Here is a 14,760-nt window from a genome sequence, read left to right on the forward strand (position 1 = left end):
AGATGTGCAAATTTCTATTTAACCTCTCCAAGGACCACCTCGGTCAAAACCAATTCAAATAATGTTGAATAAACCGACACCCGCCAGTCATCTTTACGCAACGAGGTTGCATGTCAATCGATGAAACCAGTCTTTCGTAAGCGTATGAATAATGTCGGTCCGGGCCGCTTCAATCCAACAATACCGCCGAATCAAGAAAAGACTAAGGAGGGCAGCAAATCGAACATCACCGTCCACAAAACCCTTTGTGTTCTACTCGAGATAACATCTACGCATGAACCTAGTTCATGATGCCACTGTTGGGGAACGTTGCATGGAAACAAAAAATTTCCTACGCACACGAAGACCTATCATGATGATGTCCATCTACGAGAGGAGATTTGGATCTACGTACCCTTGTAGTTCGCACAACAGGAACCGTTAAGAAACGCGGTTGATGTAGTGGAACGTCCTCACGTCCCTCGATCCACCCCGCGAACTGTCCCACGATCCGTTCTGATCTAGTGCCGAACGGACGGCACCTCCGCGTTCAGCACACGTACAGCTCGACGATGATCTCGGCCTTCTTGATCCAGCAAGCAAGACGGAGAAGTAGATGAGTTCTCCGGCAGCGTGACGCCGCTCCGGTGGTGGTGAGGATCTACTCCTGCAGGGCTCCACCGAGCTCCGCAGAAATACGATCTAGAGGTAAAACTATGGTGTCTAGATCTGAGTTGCACGTGGCAAAAGTTGTCTCAAATCAGCCCTAAATTACCACTATATATAGGAGGGAGGGGAGGAGGCTTGCCTTGAGGGCCAAGCCCTCAAGGGTGCGCCGGCCAAGGGAGAGGAGGAGTCCTACTCCAATCATATTCCAATTAGGATTGGAAAGTGTAGTCCTTCTCTTCCTTCCCACCTCTCCATTTTTTCTTTTTCTTTGGTTTTCTTTCCTTTGCACCAAGGCCCTCTTGGGCTGTCCCACCAGCCCACTAAGGGCTGGTGCACCACCCCTAGGGCCATTGGGCTTCCTCCGGGTGGGTTGCCCTCCTCCCGGTGAACTTTCGGAACCCATTCGTCACTCCTGGTATATTCCCGGTAATGCCCCGAAAACCTTTCGGTAACCAAATGAAGCCATCCTATATATCAATCTTCGTTTCCGGACCATTCCGGAAACCCTCGTGACGACAATGATTTCATCCGGGACTCCGAACAACATTCGGTAACCACACATATAACTCAAGTATACTAAAACATCGTCGAACCTTAAGTGTGCAGACCCTGCGGGTTCGAGAACTATGTAAACATGCCCCTAGGAACTCCTCGGTCAATATCCAATAGCGGGACCTGGATGCCCATATTGGATCCTACATATTCTCCGAAGATCTTATTGGTTGAACCTCAGTGTCAAGGATTCATATAATCCCGTATGTCATTCCCTTTGTCCTTCGGTATGTTACTTGCCTGAGATTCGACCGTCGGTATCCGCATACCTATTTTAATCTCGTTATCGACAAGTCCCTTTACTCGTTACGTAATACAAGATCCCGTGACTTACACTTAGTCACATTGTTTGCAAGGCTTGTGTGTGATATTGTATTACCAAGTGGGCCCTGAGATACCTCTCCGTCACACGGAGTGACAAATCTCAGTCCTGATCCATACTAAATTAACGGACACCTTCGGAGATACCTGTAGAGCACATTTATAGTCACCCAGTTACGTTGTGACGTTTGATGCACACAAGGTATTCCTCCGGTGCCAGTGAGTTATATGATCTCATGGTCATAGGAACAAATACTTGACACGCAGAAAACTATAGGAATAAAACGCCACGATCAATATGCTACGTTCATAGTTTGGGTCTAGTCCATCACATGATTCTCCTAATGATGTGATCCAGTTATCAAGCAACAACACTTTGCACATAGTCAGAAAACCTTGACTATCCTTGATCAACTGGCTAGCCAACTAGAGGCTTGCTATGGACATTGTTTTGTCTATGTATCCATACATGTATCTATGTTTTCATTCAATACAATTATAGCATGGATAATAAATGAATATCTTTAAATAGGAAATATAATAATAACTATTTATCATTGCCTCTAGGACATATTTCCAACAGTCCTTATACAATGCAATGACTCACAGTGATTTTCTCGTTGATAACAAAAAATTGTGAAAGCTAAAACTACCTCCAAGCATGAAGATATTCCTTTGATTTTTAAGCAGAGGTGTCATGTTAACCAGAGATAACCTAGCATGACGTGACTGACAAGGTATCAAGATATTTGTCTTTTGCCAACATCATTCTATTAAACACTTATATTTTGAGTGTAAGTTTTCTCATGCGGTGTGAGCCATTGTGCAAGTAGCTACAAATCAATATTCCCACATAGTGCGCGTAACATGTTCGGCAACTGATTGCGAAGTCTTCATAAATAATTTTCTGCACATATTTTTGTGGGTCGGCTACCTTATGTTGGGCATTTGTGGCTACCAGAAATGATATGATTTTTAACAATAAATGTGTTTCTTCTCCTGTGTAGGTTATTCATCCATGTACGCAATGTCAATGTACCTTTTTATGGTAGTGTCTACATGGCTGGAGCGTATGCCCTGAAGTTTTCTCCCTCCATGGACGATGGTATAATCTCCGGATAGGATCTGCCCCACCTAGGATTTATTTTTTATGTAAAAAAATTATTATTGGATCGTTTAAAATTGTTGGTCGTGTGCATAGTATTACAAAGAAGTCGGGCATTCTTTCAATGCGGTTGTATCACCTCGGTATATCAATTTAAATAATTGTTCTTTATTAAAAAAGCATTAAGGTTTTGACTAATAATTAATCCATCAATATTGACAGCAATGTAGTGCTCTATACAGAAATTACTCCACCCCTTTCTAAATATAAGACCTTGTAAAGATATTAATATAGATTACATACTCTAGAAATTATCAATCCATACTCCCTTCGTCCGGAAATAAGTGTACATCTAACTAATTTTGTCCTAAGTCAAAGTTTTAAAATTGTGACCAACTTTATAGACAAAAATAGCAGCATTTATGACACTAAATTAGTATCACTAGATTCATTTTAAAATGCAGTTTCATAGTGTATCAATTTTATGTCATATATGCTATTATTCTTTTCTATGAAGTTGGTCAAAATTTTAAAACTTTGACGTAGAACAAAACCTAGATGTATACTTATTTCCTGACGAAGGGAATACTCTACAAATAAAGTTTCTTAGTACATGTGACTCTGCCTATAATATATCTATAATTATGTTCAGTCAGAAGAACAAGAACAAGATGCCGGCCCTGGGTAAGGGACAAGAAGAACGACGCCCTAGGGCCCAGCCTCATGGGGCCCCGACTATATGCATGTATACGCATACTATACAGCCCAATGATTATCAAACAACTGGACCAAGCAAGCCATCCGAATAATAGAAGAGGGCCTTATTCTTAAAGCCTATAGCCCAGCCTAACTTCCTAGGTTACGTGAATCGTGAGGAGGCAGCCAGCTTTTCTTGGGACCTCTTATTCAGCGCCCCCGAATTTAACCGGCGCTCACTCTGGCGTCCTAGTGGGCCAGCCCACAAAAACGCAGCAGCAGCGAAAAAAGTAAAAGCAATTTTTGTCGCACCATGGAGTCGAAACTCGGCCCGTTTCGTTGGTGAGCTTGCTCGCTAACCACTGCAGCCATGTCATACTACCGATCCATAGTATCGCTAACTGTTTATGAGCAATTGCGGCCGTGCTGGTCCAAAATTTATAAGTTCACAGATTAAAAAAATTCACGAATTTGTTTCAAAAAGAAAATGTCCACGTATTAAAGAAAGCTCATGGAAATTGGAAAAAGTTCACTAATTCGACAAAAAAAATCATAAATTTGAAAAAGTTCACGGAATTTGAAAAGGCCAACTAATTTAAGAAAAAGTTCATGAGTTTGAAAAAACTTCACAGATAACAAAAGTTCATGAAGATTTAGAAAATTTTGAAATTCATAATAGCTCAACAAAATTAAAGAAAATCATCAATTTTGAAAAAAAAGTTCATTAATTTTGGAAAAAGTTCATCAATTTTCATAAGAAGTTCATGAATTTTGAAAAAAGTTCACAAATTTTGAAGAAAGTTCACCATTTTTTAAAAAGGTTCTTTGATTTTGATAAAAGTTCATCGAATTAGAAAATAGTTCACCAAATTTGGAAAAGTGATTCAACAACTTTGAAAAATAGTTCATCGATTTTCATAAAAAGTTCATGAATTTTGAAAAAAGTTCACAAATTTTGAAAAAAGTTCACGATTTATGAAAGAGTTCATTTGATTTTGATAAAAGTTCATCGAATTAGAAAAGAGTTCACCAAATTTGGAAAAGTAATTCAACAACTTTGAAAAAGTTCATCGAATTTGAAAAAAACGTACATAAAAATCCGGTGAACTATTTCACAGATTTATATAAAATAATAATTAATAATAAATGGAAAATAAAAAGGAAAAGGCAAACCAAAAAAGAATAAAGAAACAAGAAAAAGGAATGAAAGAACAAAAGAAGGAAGAAGATCTAATTTATCACATAAGTGAAGCGGGTGTGGTGCTCATCGCGTGCTGAACAGAACCGGACGGGTCTGGGTTAGAATCCTCCTGCACGCGTAGTTTTTACGCTGGCTTATTAAACGAGAAAGATAGTTTGCAAAATAACACATTAGCGGGCGCCAAATAGGATTTGCCGCTTTTCTTTGATCCAGTCGCCGACATCGTTTCTTCTCTCTAGACTCCCTTAATGTTATGTCTTCTCCTTCACCATCCCGCTCCTACTCCCAAAGCATATATCATGGCTAGGAAATTAATTGAATTTTTCGTTGTACTCCCGTCGAGCGGGCGGGCGGCATCTCACTTCCCTATGGATTTTCCTATAAGTTCTACAAATTTCCGAGTCTTTTTCTGCTTCATGTTTGTATTATTTTTTTAGTTTTCTAGCCATTCCCTGACGGATCTTCTCTTCTGTTCATTTGGGGATACGAAGACCCTAGCAAGGTCCGATATGCTTGGTAAAAGAAAAAGCTAGCAAAAAAGTTCATTGATTCTCAAAAGTTTTCTATGCACAAATTTCCACCTAGGAATTTCGTTGCTGGGAATTCATTAGATTAGATCAATTTAATTAGAAAATTAATTAGTAGGCCCACTTTTTATGTTTGCCCCGAGCCTGTGAAAAGTGAGGACGTGCCCTGTCAGTATCGCTGTTGTGATGTAAGATCCCTTGCATTATCTGTTTAAACATTCCATTGTGCGGCCCTTCACTTCCTTAAAGATCTTATAGTTACTTCATTGGCACAACTTCTTCCGTTTTGTGCTACCTATACAGGCAGTAGCGTGCCTCCTCAGGCTAATTTACGACGTCTGCCACCTCAGCTGGCGCGCTACATCACTGTGGGGATTGACGGGATTTTTCACTGTTTTGATCCTTAAGGCGTAAGTTCATCACATAACGAACTCGGTTCGAAAGTATTTCACGTTTTGACCCTTTTGGAAACGCCAGAGTCCGTGGCGTTGCAGGCCTTAGCAGAAACGCCAGTCTACTGGACGTTGCAGGCCTCATGTGCAACGCCAGTCTACTGGACGTTGCAGCCCTTAGCAGAAACGCCAAGGGGCTGGCGTTGCAGACCAAAGCAGAAACGCCAGGCTTCCTGACGTTTCCTTAGTCCAGTACCGCAGTGCTGGGGTCCTCGCCAGCGTTGCGCCCAGCGCACGTTGCAGACCCAACCAGAAACGCCAGGCTTCCTGGCGTTTCCTTAGTCCAGTACCCAAAAACAAGATTTTTTCACTGTTTTGATCAACAAACATATTTCATAGAATATAGTTTATGTATCCAAGAGAACAACACACCGGATGGCCTAGGATCCTTCCTAGTTTCATCAGTCCATGGCTCGGGTTCAACACCAACCAATGCTGCAACCCGTTGTCGCCACCCGACGGCCCTAACCTTCCCTGTAAGAGCCCTGTCCTCGATAGGAAGCCCGGAGATCATAGCAATATCCTCCAAGGTTATGCTCATCTCACCAAGAGGAAGGTGAAAAGAGTGCGTCTCCGGCCTCCATCGATCCGTAAGTGCTGTTAGGGCAGTGGCGTTCAACCATGGTGGTGTGTCTTTAAAGTTGAGCACAAATTGAAGAAGATCCATTCTTCTAAAATATGGCTCGTAACGAGGATCATATACAAGAGTTTCATTGGGGTTGTGCCCCCTCAAACAAAGTAGTAGAGGAACCTAAACAAACAAAGGCATAATTTGTTAACAGACTCAACTTGTGAAAATATACAAATCATGGAGTATATAAAAATAATCATCAACAAAATCATAATTACCTCTCCTCTTTCAACTAGCACCGCACGATGCTTCTGCTCATAGTAGTCATCAAGACCCGGATATTGATCGGGTAGAAAATCCTACATAATATGAAGAAAATTATTACCGGCCTCTTCGAATAATATGAACTAAACCTAGGCATAAACCTAATGCGGATAATATGAACAAAACCTAGGTTATACATATAGCCACCAAAAACTACACCTAGACACACCATAAACTACACCTATTAACAATCACAAAATAAATTTTACTTCAAAACATACGTACACCTAGTGCAAAAGAAATCTACACAAATACAAAATCATTGCAAAAACTAATTGGAGGGATTGGAGGAGCTTACCGGCCTCTTCGATTTGCCCCAAAGAACCAACAAAACGGTTGGGGGAGGAGGGAGATCGAAGGGGGGATCTGGAGGAGGAGGGAGAGCTTTTTCGTGGAAGAGGAGGAAGAAAGAAGTGGAGGTGGACGAAGGGGCCGCGGGGCAGTTACTTATGAGCCCTCCAACGCCAACCCTCTTGGCGTTTCTGCTTTGGTCTGCAACGCCAGCCCCCTTGACGTTTTTGCTAAGGGCTGCAACGTCCAGTAGACTGGCGTTGCACATGAGGCCTGCAACGTCCAGTACTAGACTGGCGTTTCTGCTAAGGCCTGCAACGCCACGGACTCTGGCGTTTTCAAAAGGGTCAAAACGTGAAATACTTTCGAACCGAGTTTGTTATGTGATGAACTTACGCCTTAAGGATCAAAACAGTGAAAAAATCCGGGATTGACTGGGTAGCCCTTCCAACCACTTTAGCGCAATTAGTAATGTATTTCATGCAAGTAAACTGAAAATGACCATTGAAGGTGATGATGGGTCTGCTCGCTGGTTCGACGGTTGTCACATTGTGCATTGTGGATGTGTTGGAGCGGAACATGCATCAATGCGAGCACCTCTTTCCAGGCACTTGTGCATATTACAAGGCGGCTGGGGTCTTTGCCTTCTTCGGCTCACTGTATGCGGAGGAGCATGCGGACAAGCATTGTAAGTACAAAGTTCCTAATGACTTTAGTTAAATCATCACAAAGGACAAGGCCCAAGGGGCTGCTTATAGACACCCATAAAATAGCTCGTTTAGCAAGTTTAGTTTTCTAATGATATAGCTCGCGCCATATGATTTTCTCCTTGCATTAGTCTCCCAATAGGCTTTAGCAAGTTTAGTTTTCTAATGCTACAGCTTTTGTCGATGCTTTCTTATTTCTTTTATCTTACATATGTACTATATACTAATTAATTGAATTCTGCTATGCCTTTCCAAGATGATAGAACAAGCTACAGCTGGCAAATTGATTCCGAGGACCTATGTCATGCATGTTTGCATCTGTGTATGTGAAACTGCAGTATTGAGAATTTAGTTTTCAGCCGCGCCCCAGGTTTCAGTCCCCAGACGTTCAAAAATTCGAACTTGTCTTTCCGTTGCCAAAAAAACACCAAAATAAAATTTGAACTAAATGCAGGAGTTGGAACAAGTGTCGGCGAAGGATTCGGGGACGGCGATGACCTCGATGATGCGGAATGAAGAGCGACCAAGATGATGACGGGTATGGTCTTCGCTTTTGCATGAAGTCTTTTTGCATTTGTCTTATAAAACCATGCTTCTATTTTGCGTGGGAACTATGTTTTATTGTTTGAATTTGAACTCATTTATCGGAATCGCTGTCAAATTTACTTATTGGGGGTTTTCGTTTGCAGGTCGACGCGGCGACGCCCGAGCAGACCGCGCATAGCCGATCGGTAAAAGAGCATCTTCTGTGAATATTCTTTTTTATGTGTCCGTTTTGCAGGGTCTGACTCTGTCAGCACGCCAGCCGGCCCGCAAAACCGTTTTTTCTGCGAATTGTAAACAAGTTTTACGGACCTGCATTATATGGGGTCTGTTAGAGATGCTCTTAGCCGGGTCCATTTTCATGCATGGACGCCTATATATCTTACCTACTAATAAAGCAAATATTGCTTCTGTCGTACGTCATTCAAATTGTCCCTAAAGTTGACTAAAATTACCCACCAATACCAAGTCATAGAAAACGTTTCAAATAAGAAAATCTCCGGACTAGGCCGGCCCATGTTGGCACCTCCTATATTACGCTCTGGGCATTGGAAAAAGATACAACACACCTGTTTGGACCGGCCCATGCATGGGCGTCTGATTTTTTAGTTTAGTTTTTTTATTTCTATTTTCAGTTCCATTTTGTTTTTCTACTTTAAATAATTTAGAACTTCAAATAAATTTTCTCAATTTTAAGAAACTGAGAAATTCGGAATAAAATATTCAAAAAAACATATATTTTTTTGAGAATTCAAAAACTACTCAGGAGTTTTAAGAAATGTTTGCATATAAAAAAATGTTTAAACTTTAAGAAAATGTCCATAAAATAAAATAAAAAGTCAATGATTCTAAACAAAAGTCCATGTAAAAATCTTAAAAACAGTTCGTGCCTCTGTTTTTAGTCTCATTTTTTACTTTCATTTTTTTGTTCCATTTTTTAGTTTAAATAATTTAGAACTTTGAAAAACTTTTGCAATTTATAAAACTGAGAATTTTGAAATAAAAGTTTGAAGAAAACATAAAATGTTTGTGAATTCAAAAAATGCTCGGGATTTTTGTAAAAATATTCGCATATTCAGAAAAATGTTCATAACTTTGAGAACAATGTTGGTGAAAACAATAAAAGTCCATGATTTTGAAAAAGAATGTTTGTGTATTATTTTTTGAGTGCAATTGAAAAAATGTTTGCTAATTCAAAAAATGTTCATGCATTTCAAGAAATGTCCTAAAATTTTAAAGACATAATGTGATCAGCACCATTGAAGATTATAATTAATTTTTTTTCGTTGCAACGCACGGACCCTTTTGCTAGTGCTACTAAAAACCGAATAGAGCCCTACAGTGGTGCCTCTGTTAAGAATGATGAGCAGCAGTAGTTGTTGTCGCAGTACGTTTCTAATTCGAAACAATGGCTCTACAAAAACAGACAGTCGTACAAGCAAACATAAACAGGAAAACAAATTAGTAGATAGATACGAGACGACGCCGCAGCTTCGGCCACACGCATCCAGAAAATGCACTGTCGTAGTAGTACAAAGAACAGGAACGGCTGCAGCAAAGTAAGTTAACCGGAACTGTTCCTCGACTCGCTGAACCCGGACGGGCCGGTGACCAACCAACCCGTCAAAATCAAGCCACGACTCCCCAAGTCAGTAGTCACCCACGCATAAGTAGTATCGATGTCGAAGTTCATGAAGGTTATGTATTTAGAGAGTATGACGGGGGTCGTATGTGTGATTGTAGAGTTTATTATCGTGTGAGTAGTTAGTCCGTGTTCCGTTTGTCTTGGTTTTTGTCCGGTTTTTCGTAAATTAATTGATTAACTTTTTTCTTCTTAATTAATCAACTAACAAAAGGGCCCGTGCGTTGCAACGGAAAAAATAAATTTCCCACGCTCTTAATTTACAAAAGTTCAAAATTTACAACCCAAAATAAAACAATTCGAATTTAGTAAAATTGCACCAATCTGTCATTAGTTTTACAAATCAATAATTAATTAAGAAAAGTCATGCAAGAAAGCCAAGAACAATAGAGATCCAATTTTTGACCCCCAAGTAAAAAGAAATAGATCGGCGAACAAAATGGATCAATGATTTTTATTGATGTATACATTCAATACATCATCCTCATAATACGGTTTTAATTTATGGTCCCAAGGAAATGTTCCTCCTTTAATCGTGCATACATATCAAGAATCTTGATTCTTTTCGATCACACTGGCTTCACATATAATCGGGAGGTACGCCTCCTACTGGTTGTGCTTCTGGTTGTTGCTGCTGGCATCCTTCGGTGAGCCCATCTCCTCCTCGCCCCCCTCCCCCCGCGCGCCCTCAGTCTCCCGCGCTCTTGCTGAGTTAATTTCTTCATGGATCGTTTGCCAATTCGTTTTCCCTTCCTTCTTTCCCTTCCTAATTCCAGAGCCGCTTGTTGATTCTCTGGGCCATACGTATATAAACCGCTGAGATTACATGTAGAGGAGCAAGGTGGGATTATTTTGACTGTAAAAAAGACCCTCTCCTCTAGCGCAACTGTGCAAGTGTGACGGGCGAGAAAGTTCACAGCGGATCGGCGGCCCCCTGCTTCAGCGGCAGCGCCACCGCCGCTGCCTTGTGCGCGGAGGCGCCCTGGTGCCGGGAGAGCACGTTGATCAGGAGCTTCTCGTCGGCGTCGCTGGTGTCGGACGGCAGCAGGGGCGGCATGGCCGGGGCGTGACGGTGGTGGCAGCAGTTGCTCCACGGCGCGGAGTCGGCGGAGCCGGTGGAGGAGCCCGGCGAGTGGAGGGGAAATGGTGGTGCTGCTGCTGGTCGGTGGTGCGTGGTCATGGCACGGCGTGCCAAGAAGTTGACGACGAAGGAGAGGAAGAGGCCGTGCACGTGCTGCTTGGATCAGACGACATGGAATGTTCGTCTGACGTCGAGTTGAACTGCTCCAGGGCCGATTTCAGACCCTCTGCTCCTCCATCCACCACCACACCCATCTCCAGGTAAGCAAACAGAGAGGGTCAAATTTCCAGCCTTCATGTGTGCACTCAAGGGTGCTTATTGCGTAGGTCCTTCCGTACTGGATTCCTTAGTGCAAATCCCTTCATACACCTTGCTCGACTGGATGACTCCAGGTAAGAAACAAGGGGTGGTTAAATTTCCGGCGGTGATAGGTGCACTACTCTCGGGAGCATGTTCCCTGCTGGATACCTGAGTGCAAATCTTTTCAGACGCCTTGCTCGGCTCAATAACTTCAACATTGTGCAGACTGGAGCTGATTTCCAGATGTGCTCCCACAGGCTGCTCAGTTGAAGAGGCCATGGCTCTGTTGCCATGCACACTCACTTGGTTGTTGTGCTCTCTGTTCTCCATACTCCCTGTGCTCTGAGAAGAATTGATATCGATAGGAGCACATGAAGGTGTTGATTGATGAGTGGCTTCAATTGACTGTCTATGATCAACAGGAATGTTACAATTTTTAGTATCCTCTGCCTTGATCTCACCTTCCTCAAATGTTAGGTCCACAGTATCTGGCCCATCTGATCTATTAGTTTCTGACTGTTTAAAGGTGATACCACATAGAGGATGCCCCTGAAGGGTTTTATCAGCAGAAGGACATACTTCCATCTCCATCTCCACAGGAGACTCTGTGCTACAAATAGGAGAATCCATCTCAGCAGCACATGCCTCGTCAGTATCACTCGTACCTCCATTTGCATCACCTGTCGGCAAACCAACATCGGTAGTCCGCTGATAGATCAAATCCAAACCAAGTGAAATGTGAGCCTTGCTGAAAAATACCTTGCACTGCTCATATGACTTGCTTTTCACATATGAAGAAATTCGAGCAAAATCCTTCCCATGGTTATTCAGAGCCTCGATCGATGAACAGTGACTTCTCATTGTAGACATCAGCAGCTACAGATTCCCTCTCGTGCAGAGATACATTAGCAATGCCATCCCTATCCAAAGATCCTTTGGCCACAGCCGAAACATCGGACCTACAAGAAGTCCGAATAATAGACTTTGCAGTATCTTTCTCCACCCTGTTTGCATAATCAAGACCATGGGCAGCCACGACTGATGCAGCACTTCCAAGCATATCAAGAGATGCAGCATTCTCAGGATTCCGCTTCTTTCCAGAATTTGATCCTAGGTAATTGCTGGTGGGTTGTTGCTGCCGAAGATCCATAAGTTTCTTAACTTCTCGGAAACTGTCAGATTTATGGTGCTTGTAGTAGAACTCAACACAATCATCTGTTGTCTTGTGCTGTAGAAAATTGGAGATTTTGGAGAAATTCTTGCCAAATGAAGCAAGCATCTGCATAAAAACTTCCTTCTCTTCATGAGTCCATGGATTTATCACTGATCGTTCCTTATCAACTGAAACAGGATCCTCAATCAAACCATTCTTGCTGACAAAGCTAGCACTTTCTTTCTCTTTTTCATCTATAATTAATGCTGGCATTTTCAAGTAATTTCTGCAGCGCTTGAACTGATATTCTGTAAACATCTTGTTTGCAACATCTGATATTTCCGTGGTAGGAAACGTACTCAGATTACGAGTTGTAAACGAGAAGAACACCAAGTCAAATAGGGCTCAAATACAAATGGTATGAAATTGCATGCATACCATAGATGCTCATAAGTAAATAACACGAATGTGGGGAGTAAAAGCATAACAACAGTAAAGGCAGATAAAAGACAAGGTAGTTGCAAACAAAAGTATATTCAAGGGCACATCGAAGAGACATGCAATGGCAGTGCAAAAAGAAAAGAAAGCAGAACATTGCAAAACTTGTAAAACATATCGATTTTATGTCTGTCATCACACCATAAAGTATCGGTCTGAATTCACTAAGTCATCCTTTATACAAACATTAAGGCAATAAGGCCTACTGCGGTAACTTCGTAAGAGGTAGCCAAAAGGATAACATGTTCTAAAACCAACTTATCCATGAGTAGATATCAAGGGGGTAAAGGCTAAAGTATACAATCTAAATCCAATCCATCCATGTGTAAATTTCAAGAAAGAATTCCATACATAGCAGATTTTCAATTTTGTATATCTGATAAAGACAAAATGGTAGGTACTACATTTTGATGACAGCTGCTGTCCCGGTTTCTAGGAATGACTCTTTACCAAAAGGGGAGGGAGGAAGGAGGAGGAGGAGGAGGGGCGGCCGGGAGGAAGAGGAGGGGGAGGGGAGGGAGGGAGGGAGGAGGAGGAGGAGGACGGGCGGCCGTGAGGAGGAGGAGGGGGAGGGGCGGCCGGGAGGAGGAGGAGGGGCGACCGGGAGGAGGAGGAGGGGGAGGGGAGGGAGGGAGGAGGAGGGGCGGCCGGGAGGAGGAGGAGGGTGTTGGAAATATGCCCTAGAGGCAATAATAAATTAGTTATTATTATATTTATTTGTTCATGATATTCGTTTATTATCCATGCTATAATTGTATTGATTGGAAACATAATACTTGTGTGGATACATAGACAAAACACTGTCCCTAGTAAGCCTCTAGTTGACTAGCTCGTTGATCAAAGATGGCCAAGGTTTCCTGGCCATAGGCAAGTGTTGTTACTTGATAACGGGATCACATCATTGGGAGAATCATGTGATGGACTAGACCCAAACTAATAGACGTAGCATGTTGATCGTGTCATTTTGTTGCTACCGTTTTCTGCGTGTCAAGTATTTGTTCCTATGACCATGAGATCATATAACTCACTGACACCGGAGGAATGCTTTGTGTGTATCAAACGTCGCAACGTAACTGGGTGACTATAAAGATGCTCTACAGGTATCTCCGAAGGTGTTAGTTGAGTTAGTATGGATCGAGACTGGGATTTGTCACTCCGTACGACGGAGAGGTATCTCGGGGCCCACTCAGTAATACAACATCACACACAAGCCTTGCAAGCAATGTGACTTAGTGTAAGTTGCGGGATCTTGTATTACGGAACGAGTAAAGAGACATGCCGGTAAACGAGATTGAAATAGTTATGCGGATACTGACGATCGAATCTCGGGCAAGTAACATACCGAAGGACAAAGGGAATGATATACGGGATTATATGAATCCTTGGCTCTAAGGTTCAAACGATGAGATCTTCGTAGAATATGTAGGATCCAATATGGGCATCCAGGTCCCGCTATTGGATATTGACCGAGGAGTCTCTCGGGTCATGTCTACATAGTTCTCGAACCCGCAGGGTCTGCACACTTAAGGTTCGACGTTGTTTTATGCGTATTTGAGTTATATGGTTGGTTACCGAATGTTGTTCGGAGTCCCGGATGAGATCACGGACGTCACGAGGGTTTCCAGAATGGTCCGGAAACGAAGATTGATATATAGGATGACCTCATTTGATTACCGGAAGGTTTTCGGAGTTACCGGGAATGTACCGGGAATGACGAATGGGTTCCGGGAGTTCACCGGGGGGGCAACCCACCCCGGGGAAGCCCATAGGCCTTGGGGGTGGCACACCAGCCCTTAGTGGGCTGGTGGGACAGCCCAAGAAGGCCCTATGCGCCATAGGAAGAAAATCAAAGAGAAAATAAAAAAAAGGAGGAGGTGGGAAAGGGAAGAAGGACTCCACCTTCCAAACCAAGTAGGACTCGGTTTGGGAGGGGGAGACCTTCCCCCTTGGTTCGGCCGACCCCCTTGGGGCTCCTTGAGCCCCAAGGCAAGGCTCCCCCTCTCCCACCTATATATATGGAGGTTTTAGGGCTGATTTGAGACGACTTTTCCACGGCAGCCCGACCACATACCTCCACGGTTTTTCCTCTAGATCGCGTTTCTGCGGAGCTTGGGCAGAGCCCTGCCGAGACAAGATCATCACCAACCT

General features: G+C 42.7%; 1 protein-coding gene across 1 annotated transcript; it reads right to left on the reverse strand.

Annotated features, from left to right (window-relative positions):
• Positions 1 to 11,517: 11,517 nt before the first annotated feature.
• Positions 11,518 to 12,590, reverse strand: LOC123410710 (nuclear receptor corepressor 1-like). Its single transcript, XM_045103648.1, has 2 exons — positions 11,721 to 12,590; positions 11,518 to 11,641 (listed from the first exon to the last, which is right to left on the reverse strand). Exon 1 carries the CDS (start codon positions 12,430 to 12,432, stop codon positions 11,785 to 11,787), a length of 648 nt encoding a protein of 215 aa, XP_044959583.1. The 5' UTR covers positions 12,433 to 12,590; the 3' UTR covers positions 11,518 to 11,641; positions 11,721 to 11,784.
• Between the last annotated feature and the right edge of the window lie 2,170 nt (positions 12,591 to 14,760).

This window comes from Hordeum vulgare, chromosome 7H (genome assembly GCF_904849725.1).
Source record: "Hordeum vulgare subsp. vulgare chromosome 7H, MorexV3_pseudomolecules_assembly, whole genome shotgun sequence".
Lineage (NCBI taxonomy): Eukaryota > Viridiplantae > Streptophyta > Magnoliopsida > Poales > Poaceae > Hordeum > Hordeum vulgare.

Excerpts from the sequence above, each read along its gene's own strand:
- LOC123410710 (XM_045103648.1), bottom strand. The coding sequence starts at position 12,432 with ATGTTTACAGAATATCAGTTCAAGCGCTGCAGAAATTACTTGAAAATG.